The 11,235-nt window shown below is 46.6% G+C and overlaps 1 protein-coding gene across 3 annotated transcripts in view; it reads left to right on the forward strand.

Annotated features, from left to right (window-relative positions):
* Positions 1–11,010, forward strand: part of LOC130522921 (fidgetin-like) — a 30,693-nt gene extending 19,683 nt beyond the window's left edge. For all 3 annotated transcript variants that reach the window (XM_057027803.1, XM_057027804.1, XM_057027805.1), the window contains exon 3: positions 5,872–11,010. In XM_057027803.1, coding sequence (XP_056883783.1) covers positions 5,872–8,147 — 2,276 coding nt within the window. In that variant the 3' untranslated portion in view covers positions 8,148–11,010. The remainder of the gene's footprint in view (positions 1–5,871) is intronic.
* Positions 11,011–11,235: the final 225 nt, after the last annotated feature.

Genomic DNA, 11,235 nt, shown 5'->3' on the forward strand with positions numbered 1-11,235 from the left:
GTCATATAAATTACAGAATTATGAATAACATGTCCATTTTTGGGTGGAAATTACAGCAATATAACATTAACATGTTTTAACATTTAAAAACCTTTACAATATACAGAAAGACTTTGTAGCTCTAAAATATAATATAAGCTGTTAAATTAACAATTTGAAAACATTGTCTAGGACTGTTATGAATTACTCTAGAAGTAAAAGTTAATTATTATTTAGGTGGGAATTAATTGTGATGCAAAAGGTTTTTTTTATATATAAATTAGCATGTTGTTAATAAGTGTTAACATTTCAATAAGGTTAATCGAATTAATTTTGTCATAAACATTTTAAGATGAAAGTATACCACATAAATATTACGAGCCCTATTGTAACCCCTTATATTACATCATGGCTGTTACTAATGGTCTTCCGGTTTATTATTTCCATATGTTCCCGTTAGAAGACATCAGTAAAAGGCACAACGGAGCACCGAGGCGGTTTATCCTCCAGTCTCAGATGTTATTTTCATTTTCTGTGTGCTTTTATTTAAAACAGCAGCCAAAGTTTGTGTCGGATCCCACTTTACTTCCCATCCTGTGTCATTGAGGAGTCACCTGCATGTTTCTTCCTTGCAGATGATGTGTTCGCCGGTGCTCCCTGGCACACCGCCGGTCAGCGTCTTTACAGATGTTTTATTCACCAGATAAGAATAATCTGTTTCTGATATGTGTGTCCTGCTTTCCTGTGACCGTGTGTGCGTGTCCGCGTGCGCGTGTGTGCGCTATGCTACCTTTGAGCAAGAAACCCCACGTCGAGCCGGGTGATTAGGCACGCTGTGCTAGTCACAGGAAATGGAGTAGCTGACGGACAGGCCGAGTGCATTATAGATGAACGCGTTAGTGGCTCTGAGCCCCCGCCGAATATCTCTCAATTTCCTCTCTGAATGACAAAAGAAGCCACGCACAATTTCCTTGATCCGGAGCATTTGTTTAACTGCGCCCTACCCATTTAACCCACCCATTCAATAGTCTGTCTGGTAAAAGGAAATTTAGACAGTGTCAATTTATACAGCTCTAAGGAAGATCTGATACCTGCAGGCACGGGGGGACGATGATACGCCTCTGGAATCTAGGAAGAGATTTATAGCCGCTTACTCAGATTTCTACTGGGAGCTAAATTTGGAGGCGTTATTAAATAAACCCTAATATTTGTAACGCTTTTTCAAATTTAAAAAGCACAGAGACGCACCGAATTCAAAGGTTTTTTTTATGTCGGAAAGCGCGCAAAACTTCTCGTGAGGTCAAAGATCGCAGATTACAATGAATATTTGATTTTTGTTATTTATTTCTTTTTTTTAAAGACGCTGCCTTTTGTCAAATATCCTTATATCACAGCTCGGAGCTGTCATCTTTACAGTTATCTACTCCCCTCCCCGCATCGCCTTTGAGTTAGTGACAGCTCATCTCTCCCGGTCACTGCTCGCTGTCTAGACTTTGAACTTGTTCTGTTTACTTCCTTATCTGTTGTTGTTGTTGATGTTGCTTTTGCGGCAGACTAGTCGTCGTAATGGCAGGCTGCAGCTGTGCCTCAATAGTTGCCTTCAAAGACTCGCATTTCGGCTGGGTGGTTGTTTTCTGATCGAAAAGTCTGGCGTGCTGTCTTATTACTGACTTGTTAGGCTCCGATAAAGGTTTAATCTAGTCAGTTCGGAGGAGAGGATGCATTTAAGATGAGTGGAGAGTGTGTGTGTGTGTGTGTGTGAGACACCGCTCATGACTAATTTCATAATTAATTGCCTTTTAGAGGACCTAATCACATTATTTGACTCTACTGTAGGTTGTGTGCCAGTACAGTGTAGCCTGTGGCTTAGTCACAGTGTGGTGGGCTCATTAACAAGGTGGTCCAGAGGTTGTCCTACACACACAAGGCTTGGGAGCACCACAGTCCCGACACACTCCTAAAACAATAGCTGCATACCCACCCCACCCCGCACATCCTGTTTTATCCTGCTTGAATGTGCAGCGCTTTAGAGGTTAAAATATGCCCCGTGGTCTCTTTGATAAGGATTTGAGCAACTGGCTGGTTAGAATCCCCCAGTGGTGAGTGGAAAACGGCTTGTTTTCTTTTTTTTTCCTGCGGAAGTTATTACATGGCACACAGCTTCGGTTCTTCCTGCACCACAGTCAGAGACAGATTTTCTTTTTCTTTTTTTTTTTTTTAGAATGTGACATGTTAGTTTGTTTTTGAAGATTTTTGCTGTTTATGTTGGCGAGATGAAAAAGGGCGCTCACATTTGCATGGCCTGTCTGCGATTCTGTGTGTGCAGGCAGGCATGTCGGTGTCGACGCGTGTGTCTTCTCCTCACACACATACACGTTGCGCACACACACACACACACACACACACACACAGAGCTTAATTATGACGTTACCAAAATGGGCAGTTTGCTCTGACACCCCGCTTGCAGACTCACACAGCAGACAGACTTAAAAGAGCTCATTAGCTGTCTCTAAAGAGCTGTTTACTGCACATACACACATGCACGGTAATAGGCAGCTCTGTTGATGCAGATGGACGCCAAGTGTAATGAGAATGATTAGACTTCTCTATGTGGAGGCTGGACGAGGGAGGGGATGTAGGGGGGTTAAAAATCACTGGCAGACTTGACGCTTCAGAAGGTGAGGAAGATTTTCTGTTGCGTGTTGTTTCAGCTGAGTGCACTGTCTCTCTCCCTCCCCCGTTCCCCCTTCTCTCTGCAACACAAACACGTGTAAATGCACTACAAGGCCTCGCAAACCCATGAACGCTGGTGGAAGGGGATGAAATAAAGGGACGCCGTGCCGTGCTGGCAGGTGCTTTAATTAGGAAAAGAGAAATAGATGAAGAAACAAAGTTTAGCCACCTAAACATGTCTTCCTGCAGTCTTTGAGCCTCTGCATGTTCCAAAAAGAAAAAGGAATTTCTGTGCTTTGGTGGGGGAGGTTGTAAATAAACAGCTGTAATCCAAAAAATGCAATTGGGTCGGCTTTTTGTGCTCATTTTTGACAGCCTTGCTTTTGACTTTGACAATGACTTCATGGCCTTTAAAGTGAAGAAAGGAGCAAACAAACCCAACTACCTTGAAATGTTTCTGTGGGCTCCGCCTCTCCTGCTACAGCACATTAGTGACTTTGCTTTACTCATTGCCCTTGGTTTACATCACATTAAATTAGATGATACACAGCGAATGAGTTTAAAGTCAATCCTCCTCTGGCTCTTTCATATGTTTTGGAGAAGGAGCAGCAAGTTCAAAGTGCTCAGTTCAAAGCATCTGTCCTCATTTGAATAACGTAGAGTAATCGCTATTACCTTATTTAAATAGTGCAAGTTATCATTTGGCCTTCATTTGCATTGCTGGGGTAATCACTGCGTCTCTGCATTAACCTCATTATAGAAGAGATGAAAGCCCTGATGGAGTCTGACACGCTCTTTTTTATATGTTATCTTTATTAATGATGGAATTAGAAAGATTCATGTTTCTGTAAATGGAGGACATATCAGAGTTTGATGGAGTGGCTTTGCCATATTATTGTGTGCTTAGATACCCTTTAAATCAGTCAATGCACAATTTAAACAATCTAGCCTTTGTTATAATAAGAAAACAAGCTAGGAAAATGTATTTATTTTTAAAGTTTAAATATTCTGACTCAGTATTTACTGCCTTGCTCCATAAATCACTCCATGCACCTGCTCTGTATAAAAATTGAGACTTGTGTTTATTGCAAGCCAAGGTCAAGTGCTTGACAACATGTTTGTATGACGGTTCAGGCCACAAGATAAGATATATAAGATTCAAGATTGAATGTCATTAAAAAGCAGCTGGAAATGGAGATTTGTGTGGTATTGTCAAGAGGTGAGGTGAATCACTGAGGCATGAAAGGCCTGTGCATAGCAAATCCAAGAGACTAGACTGTGAATGGCTGCTTGGGCGCGCAGCTTCAGTGTCAGATTAGCGCAGGCTGGACTCTGGATTAACAGGAGGAGGCATTTTCTCCTGTTTGGGGGAGTGCCGCAATCTGGTTATAAAAGCTCAAGCCATCAAACATGTAGCTTGTTATATTTACACACAGTGGCCTGTTCTGTCGACTGCTTCACTTAATTTTTTGCCCCTTCCTCTTCATGGTATCCATCATATGGTGTCCTCTGATAAAGGACGCTCCCTGCAAATAGGAAACTTTCTCCACTTTTTTGTCTGAGCAGTTTTCCGCTCACTGAGACGGGATTGTGACAGACTTGCCAGCCCCTGCTAGACTCCCCTCGGCTAAAATGTTGTAAATTAACACAATTAGCAGATCACCATTCTGCTAATTAGCCACTGACGTCTGCCGGGACACCGCTTGCGAGGAGAATCAGAGAGGAAATAAGAGTCTGGGGAACACACCCCCCCACCTCAGCCTCCTATTCTGTGTTGTTACCAAACAAACACAGGCCTCAGAAAAGAGAGCAAGCGAGTGTGAACGTGTGTGTTTGTGCCTGCATGCTTTTCTTGTTTATTTGTGCGTATGCCTGTTTTTTTTTCCGAGGCATAAATAGGAGGAATGGAAGATCTGTTCCATGAATGGAATGTTATTGTGTATCTGTTTTATCCACACAAGCACAAAAACACACACATAAACCAATTCCGAAGCCGGCTACGCTTACCAGACCCCCGACTGTGGATCTCCACATGCAACTGCTGCCAGTCAATAAGTCAGAGGAAGCAGCCTAAATGACACCGATATTATCCTTTATTTGTGTGCTCTAAGTCAAATCAAACGGGGGCTCAATCTGCTGTGCGACTGCTGTGATTATACCCCGTCCAGCCTTTGATAGCACCAGGGCTTTGATAGTGAGACAACGATGGAGTCGCTGTGTGACTGTCAGTGTTTGCAGATGGCATTGGCTGGGATTAAAGGAAACAGTGGCTCTCCAGCCTCCCGAGGCAATAAAGGGGAGAGCCAGGTGAGTGTGTCTGAGATGAGATGGAGCAAGAAGGGAGGGGAGGGGGGGGAGGAGGCAAAGCAAGCACACAGAGAGTAAATAAGAGAAAGGGTGGCCACAAAGAAAGAACAGAGAAAGAATGAAAGGGAGATATATATCGAAATAGATGGAGTCAGAACAAAAGGAGTTGAGGAGGAATAGAGACCTAGCAGGAGGGGAGGGAAAATGTACAACAAAAGTAAGCAGAAGGAGACGAGGGAGAGGAGGAGAGGAAGAACAAGGCTGCAGGGAGGCATAAAGAAGAGCGGCAGACAGAAAAGGTAAAGAGAGCGGTAGAGAGAGAGGTCAAGGTGGAGCTGTGCAGACAGGAACTAAGCTTCAGACACAATGTGTTGTAATTCATTGCTCGCCACAGCTACCGTGCGCGCACATGTTTGTCCGTGCGGGTCAGCGGATGGGAGCGCGCGCGTGTGCGTGTCAGCACGCCTGAGTGCAGACACAGATCAGGTTTTTTTTTTTTTTTTTTTTTAAATGCCTGTGTGAGTGTGAGCACAGAATTTTGTCTTTGTGTGTGATGAAAGCACCACAAGCAGAAGGAGATGGGTGTGCTCGTGCGCTGCTTTGTGGCACTCGGCGAGGCGCTTTTTCAAACCCATCTCCAACCACCTCAGATGAGCCGGGGATTATAGAATGACCCTCAGTGCCTCTGTCTTATTGGCCAGGGTGCATTAGGCTGCTGCAGCCAGCACACCCCACCATCCCTGCTGCACAGCCACACGTGCTTTCTTTGTATGTTCTAAATGTAACATTTCTTACAGGGTAGAAGACAGGTTAATTTACTAAAAGATTTACCAAACGATCAATGATGGTTTGCCACATTTTGCGACGCTTGCTACATTTTTACACACGATGTTCTGTTTCTGCTTCTCTTAGGCTTAAAGATGCAGTGGACCCCCGAGCAAAGCCAGTGGGCCGAACAGCACTTTGACATATCCTCAACCACACGCTCTCCGGCCCATAAGGCTGAAGCCTACCGTTCGGTGCCGGGCCACCTACAGCGCTCAGCCTCCTACCAGTACGCTTGGGCCAATGACGACATCTCAGCCCTCACGGCTTCAAACCTGCTTAAGAAGTATGCTGAGAAGTATTCTGGCATCCTGGAGATGCCGGCCTCCTACACTGAGGCCCCTGGGGTCCCAGGAGTTATGAATGGCCGGAAAGGTGATTCGGAACCCTGGCAAGATGGCGTCTATCCTATGAGCTGCATTCCAGAGGGAGTTTCTGTCAGGAAAGGGGGTGTGGCGGCAGCATCAGAGGTGGTGTCAGGCCTGTGCAGCTCCCCGGGGCTGGCCTCCAGTACCCTAAGTGAGCCCAGCTACTCCAGCAGCAGCTGTGGGAGCCACACCGCCACCGCCCTACACTCCTCCTCCATGCCCTCTCAGGAATACGGTAGTGCATATAGCAGCTCCTACCTGCACGGAAGCTATAGCTCCCAGCCAGGCCCCACCCCAGCAATTCCCTCCCCGCTACACAGCTCCGGGCTCCTTCAGCCACCACCTCCTGCTCACCCCACTTTAGTTCCAGCTTACAATGGAGGCTCCCCCAATTTGTCTAGTTATAACTACCCCGCAGCAGGCTACCCTGCTCAGAGCTCAGTCGGGCCAGGGTATAGCCCTGGGGGTGCACCCCCGCCTTCCTCTTACCTGCCCTCAGGCATTGCTGCACCCACACCCCTTCCGCCTTCTTCTGCTTTACCCGGATATCCATATCAGAGCCACAACCTGACCCCAATCGCCCCCACACCTCTCACCAGCAGCTCCTCAAACTCGCTCAAGAGGAAAGCCTTCTACATGACTGGCCAAAGTGAGATCGACTCCGCGTATGGCAACTTTGGCTACGGCCAGGCCCGGAGCTCATCCGAGAGCCCCATGTACAGGATAGCAGACAGCAGCAGCTCCAACGGAGCCTCCAACAGCAATGGCGCTGCTGGATTTGACAGAGCTGCTGAAAAGTCCTCTTTGCCTTTTAATTCGCAGAAACAGGCCACGATGCCATCAGAGCAGCAGCAGAGGAAGTTCGGCAGTCAGGCAGCAGGTGGGACACTCACACCACCAGCCTACGTCTCCTCCACCCTCGGTGGTTCCCGCTCAGCAGACTCTCTGGTAAACTTCGCCTCCCCTTCTCTGGGCGAGCAAGGCACCGATGATCACCGTCTACACCTCTCCCACTCTGCTCCGGGAACTACGTCCTCATCCGCTGGTTCCTCCTCTCGGCCCGCCGAGGAGCAGCTAAAGACGAGCGACCCTCACCTCCTCGACATGGTTACTTCTGAAATAGTTCAGCAGGGTCCTCCAGTGGATTGGAGTGACATAGCGGGACTAGAACTGGCCAAGGTGACCCTGAAGGAAGATGTGCTCTGGCCCATTCTGCGACCGGACATGTTTAGCAGTTTGGGACCAGCCCCACGTTGCGTGCTGCTGTTCGGACCGAGAGGCAGCGGCAGGACTTTGCTTGGCCGCTGCCTGGCCAGCCAGCTGGGTGCACCGTTCCTCCAACTCAGCGGCTCCACATTGGCCACCAAGTGGCTCGCAGATGGAGAAAAAATAATTAGAGCGTCTTTCCTGGTGGCACGATGCCGACAGCCCTCCGTGCTATTCATCAGCGAAGTGGACATGTTGCTGTCGGCCCACATCAGTGAAGAGAGTCCAATCAATCGGCTCAAGGGGGAGCTGCTTGCCCAGTTGGACTCGCTTCTGATGGGCTCAGGAGAAGACGCGGGCAACCAAGTTTTGGTGGTTTGCTCTACAAGCAGACCGCAGGACATGGACGAAGGGCTGCGGAGGTACTTTTCTCGGAGGGTTCTGGTGCCTCTGCCAGACACCGCAGCCCGACACCAGATCATGAACCAGCTCCTGGCTCAATCTCAGCACAAATACTGCCTGAGCGAGGAGGAGCTGGCGCTGCTGGTCCAGCGCACCGAGGGCTTCTCTGGACTGGACCTGGCCAGATTCTGCCAGGAGGCCCTTGTTAGTCTCCTGCATGTATCTGCACAGGGCATGGACATGACTGGTATGTTGCCCAGGGGACAAGTCAGGCCCCTCACCTACCAGGACTTTGAGAGTGTCTTTTGTAAATTCCAAGTCAGTATATCGCAGAAAGAGATTGACACGTATGCCGAGTGGAACAAAATGTTCGGCTGCAGCCAATGAAACTACCAAGGCCTGCCCTTGAGAAAAAAAGGCATCCACAATTCCTCCCCCTCAGGGCAGAAGCATTTTGCTCGAGGGAAAGGCACATGTAAGGCCAATACAAGAGCAGAGATTTCAAAAGCAGGGTTGAGAGTCACAGAGACATGTGAATCGACAGGACAGTTAATGAGCAAACATTTTAATCTGAATGCTTGACACTCTCTCTCTCATACACACACACGCACACACACGCAGAGAAAAACCACACATTGTTTACACATTTCAGCAAGTTGGCTACATAAGAGATGCCCCAGTGTCTGTGTATATATCTTCACATTCTTCTTTTTGGGATTTAGTCAGCTTTCCAAGTGCCTGAAGTGGTGCTTTCTGACTCCCCCCCCATCTCGATCTACATCCACGACATGAGCTGATTATAAGCAGCTTTAAAACTGTCAAACAGTGATGGACAGTTGCCATTGGTGGCCGTCACTCACTCAATACTGTGCTCAGAGTATTAGCTTAGCAGGGCGGCAGTAGTCTGGGCCCTGATTCCCATTCAGATCTTCTGATTCCGTGTCTGCAAAATGAACCAAACTCAGGAAAGCGCTTGTGAATTGTAGAGTACCTCAAATTGTTCTGATGACGAAAAGCACTAATACTGAAAAGGAGCGTCCCAGGTGGTTTGGCAGTTTAGCAAAGCGGAGTTAGGTGAACCTTAGCTGTCTAGGACAGATGGAAGAGGTGACAGTGAATGTATTCTATATGTTCTGGAATCCTGGAGCATAACCGTGAGAGTAAAAACTCTTTCCCTCTCCCCTCACAGTTACCTGTTTGTACTCAACAAATCCCAGCGCTTATGTCAATTGCTCTTAAAAAGATGTAAAAAGTTTAAAAAAAAAAAAAGAACATGTCGCCCAGGTTCTGTTTGGTGGTTTTAATAGACAGACTTGTCTACGGTGTGGGAGTTGTGGGGAGGGTGTATATTTATTAATCAACCATGATAAACATTGTTCATGTTGTGTAATCTTGGCTGTACTTTCACGCTGCATGGAGGCTCCATCAGGTTATTAGTTTGAAAACCTCTTTTGACATTGATTCTCCTGACAGAGTTAATCAGAAACATTCCGTTTCCCAGTGAGAAGCTGTGTGCTTTACCCTGCCCTGTTTCCAGGGGTGTTCTTCTTCAAACAAAGGCTGTACCACTCCTACAAAAAACAAGGCAAATGTTGGTGGGCGAGACTTGAGCAAAATGTTGAACCAAAAAATTGAGATTCCTTTCAAAGCTAGCAGGTGACTTTGTGCACGAACAGGTGGGCAGTTTGCGCCTTTGTGTCTAAATTCTCTCAGGAAGGAAATGACTAAGCACATTTCAAAAACCAACTTCTTTCACCCGAACATCAAAACCCATGGGCTGCATTTGGGCATATTGATGACAGCATGAGTAGATGGCATGTTATAGCATAGAGGGTGAGGCAGTTTTAATTGAGTTGCAATCCCAATCAGGTGTTTATTAACTCTAAAAATGCACCCCAAAATGGCCACAACAGCTCAGCTAATCAAAGGTTAACCTGTTCCTTCAGTTTGTTTGCACAGATGGGACTAAAAATCATCATATTGATCCACAGTTCAATAGGTCAAAAATTTCTGAACCTTAAGATTACTTGAGGGTTGCCAGTTGCCTCTTTGGTTGTGTTGGGATGTCTCATCCTGCTCTGCTTTTGTGACACAGATGTGAGTATAATAGTTTTAAACAACATGCACTAAAATATCCTCTGAGATAATCCTGCTTTAAAGTGTGTGGGCCCGCTCTGGGTTGCTCTCTCCGGCACCTGACGTAGGGGTGGGGGGGTGAGGGGGTGGGGGGGGAGACTGCTGAGCATCAGCAGAATTGATGGAAGGGCACGACAGGCAGGCAGGCAGTGTGGCAGCGGTACCAGGGGAAAGCGGAGCGGTCCGTCAGAAAACTGCCCTCAAAAACAATCTGTACCAGAATTCCTTCTGTCAGCAAATCCTCCGGAGAGAGAGTCCCTGCAGACAGGAAAACCCACTAATGCACTTCAGAGCACACATCAACAGCACGGCGTTCTCGCAAACAGCTGCGAGTCAGTGTTCCTTCAGTTCCTGCGCGTCTCGCCGTCCCCCTTTTGTGTCTTGACCAACATTGTGACAAAAAAAAAAGTCTTTTTTTTTTTTAAACGGACACTCATCCTTAAAGCATTTCTACCTCATGGCTGCAAAACACACACACACACACATGCGCGGTTTTTGATTTATGTGTTTCCAAATGTCGTTAAAACAATGACAAAAAGCTCAAAGGGGAGAGAATAACAGCATGAAGTTTTTGCGCAGTCTACCTCAGATGACTGTACCTAAAAACACTGAGCTGATGGTGTAACCGCAGCATAGCCTAGCGTACGTGTGCGTCTGCCACTGCACTTCGGATCCTGGCCGGAGGCAAGAAACCCGCAGACATCTGACGACAAACATCGCGCTCACGAGCCTCTTGTGAGCCAAGAACATTGGGGGGGTCGACTGAAAAGTGACCTGGAAATGTATAATCCAATACATTTGCTTTAATCTTTTGTGAACTACTGTGGTTGTGCGCGTGTGAATGTGTATATACGTGGGCACACACTCCTTTTTTTTTTTTATTTAGTGTGTTGAATTTTATAAATTGTTAGTATATATAACACACTTGCACAACTTTAAACCAGAGTGTAACGTGTTTCTGTTGTACAGACCTATACATACAATACAAAATGCACCACTTGTTTATATGTGTGAATATGTTGCCATACTTGCAGTCAACTTAAATGTATTTTCATGTAATCTTAGGTACATGCAGAAACGAACGATTCATTAAAGACGTTTTCTTGGGAGATTACTTTTTTGTGCATGTCTGTTTTTTTGTTGTCTCGCTGGTCGCGTGAAGGTCTGAAGGCTGGATAATGCAATAAATGAAAATGTATTTATCAGTGTGCATGTGTGTGTATGTATGGTGGTGGTTGGGGGGGGGGGGGGGGGGTATGCATGGTCCTGCCAAAAACTAGCCCAGCTGAAAAATTGCCTTAATGAGCCTTGAGTTAGTCACCCTTGTGTGCAATTATAA

This window comes from Takifugu flavidus, chromosome 3, assembly GCF_003711565.1.
Source record: "Takifugu flavidus isolate HTHZ2018 chromosome 3, ASM371156v2, whole genome shotgun sequence".
NCBI classification, from domain to species: domain Eukaryota; kingdom Metazoa; phylum Chordata; class Actinopteri; order Tetraodontiformes; family Tetraodontidae; genus Takifugu; species Takifugu flavidus.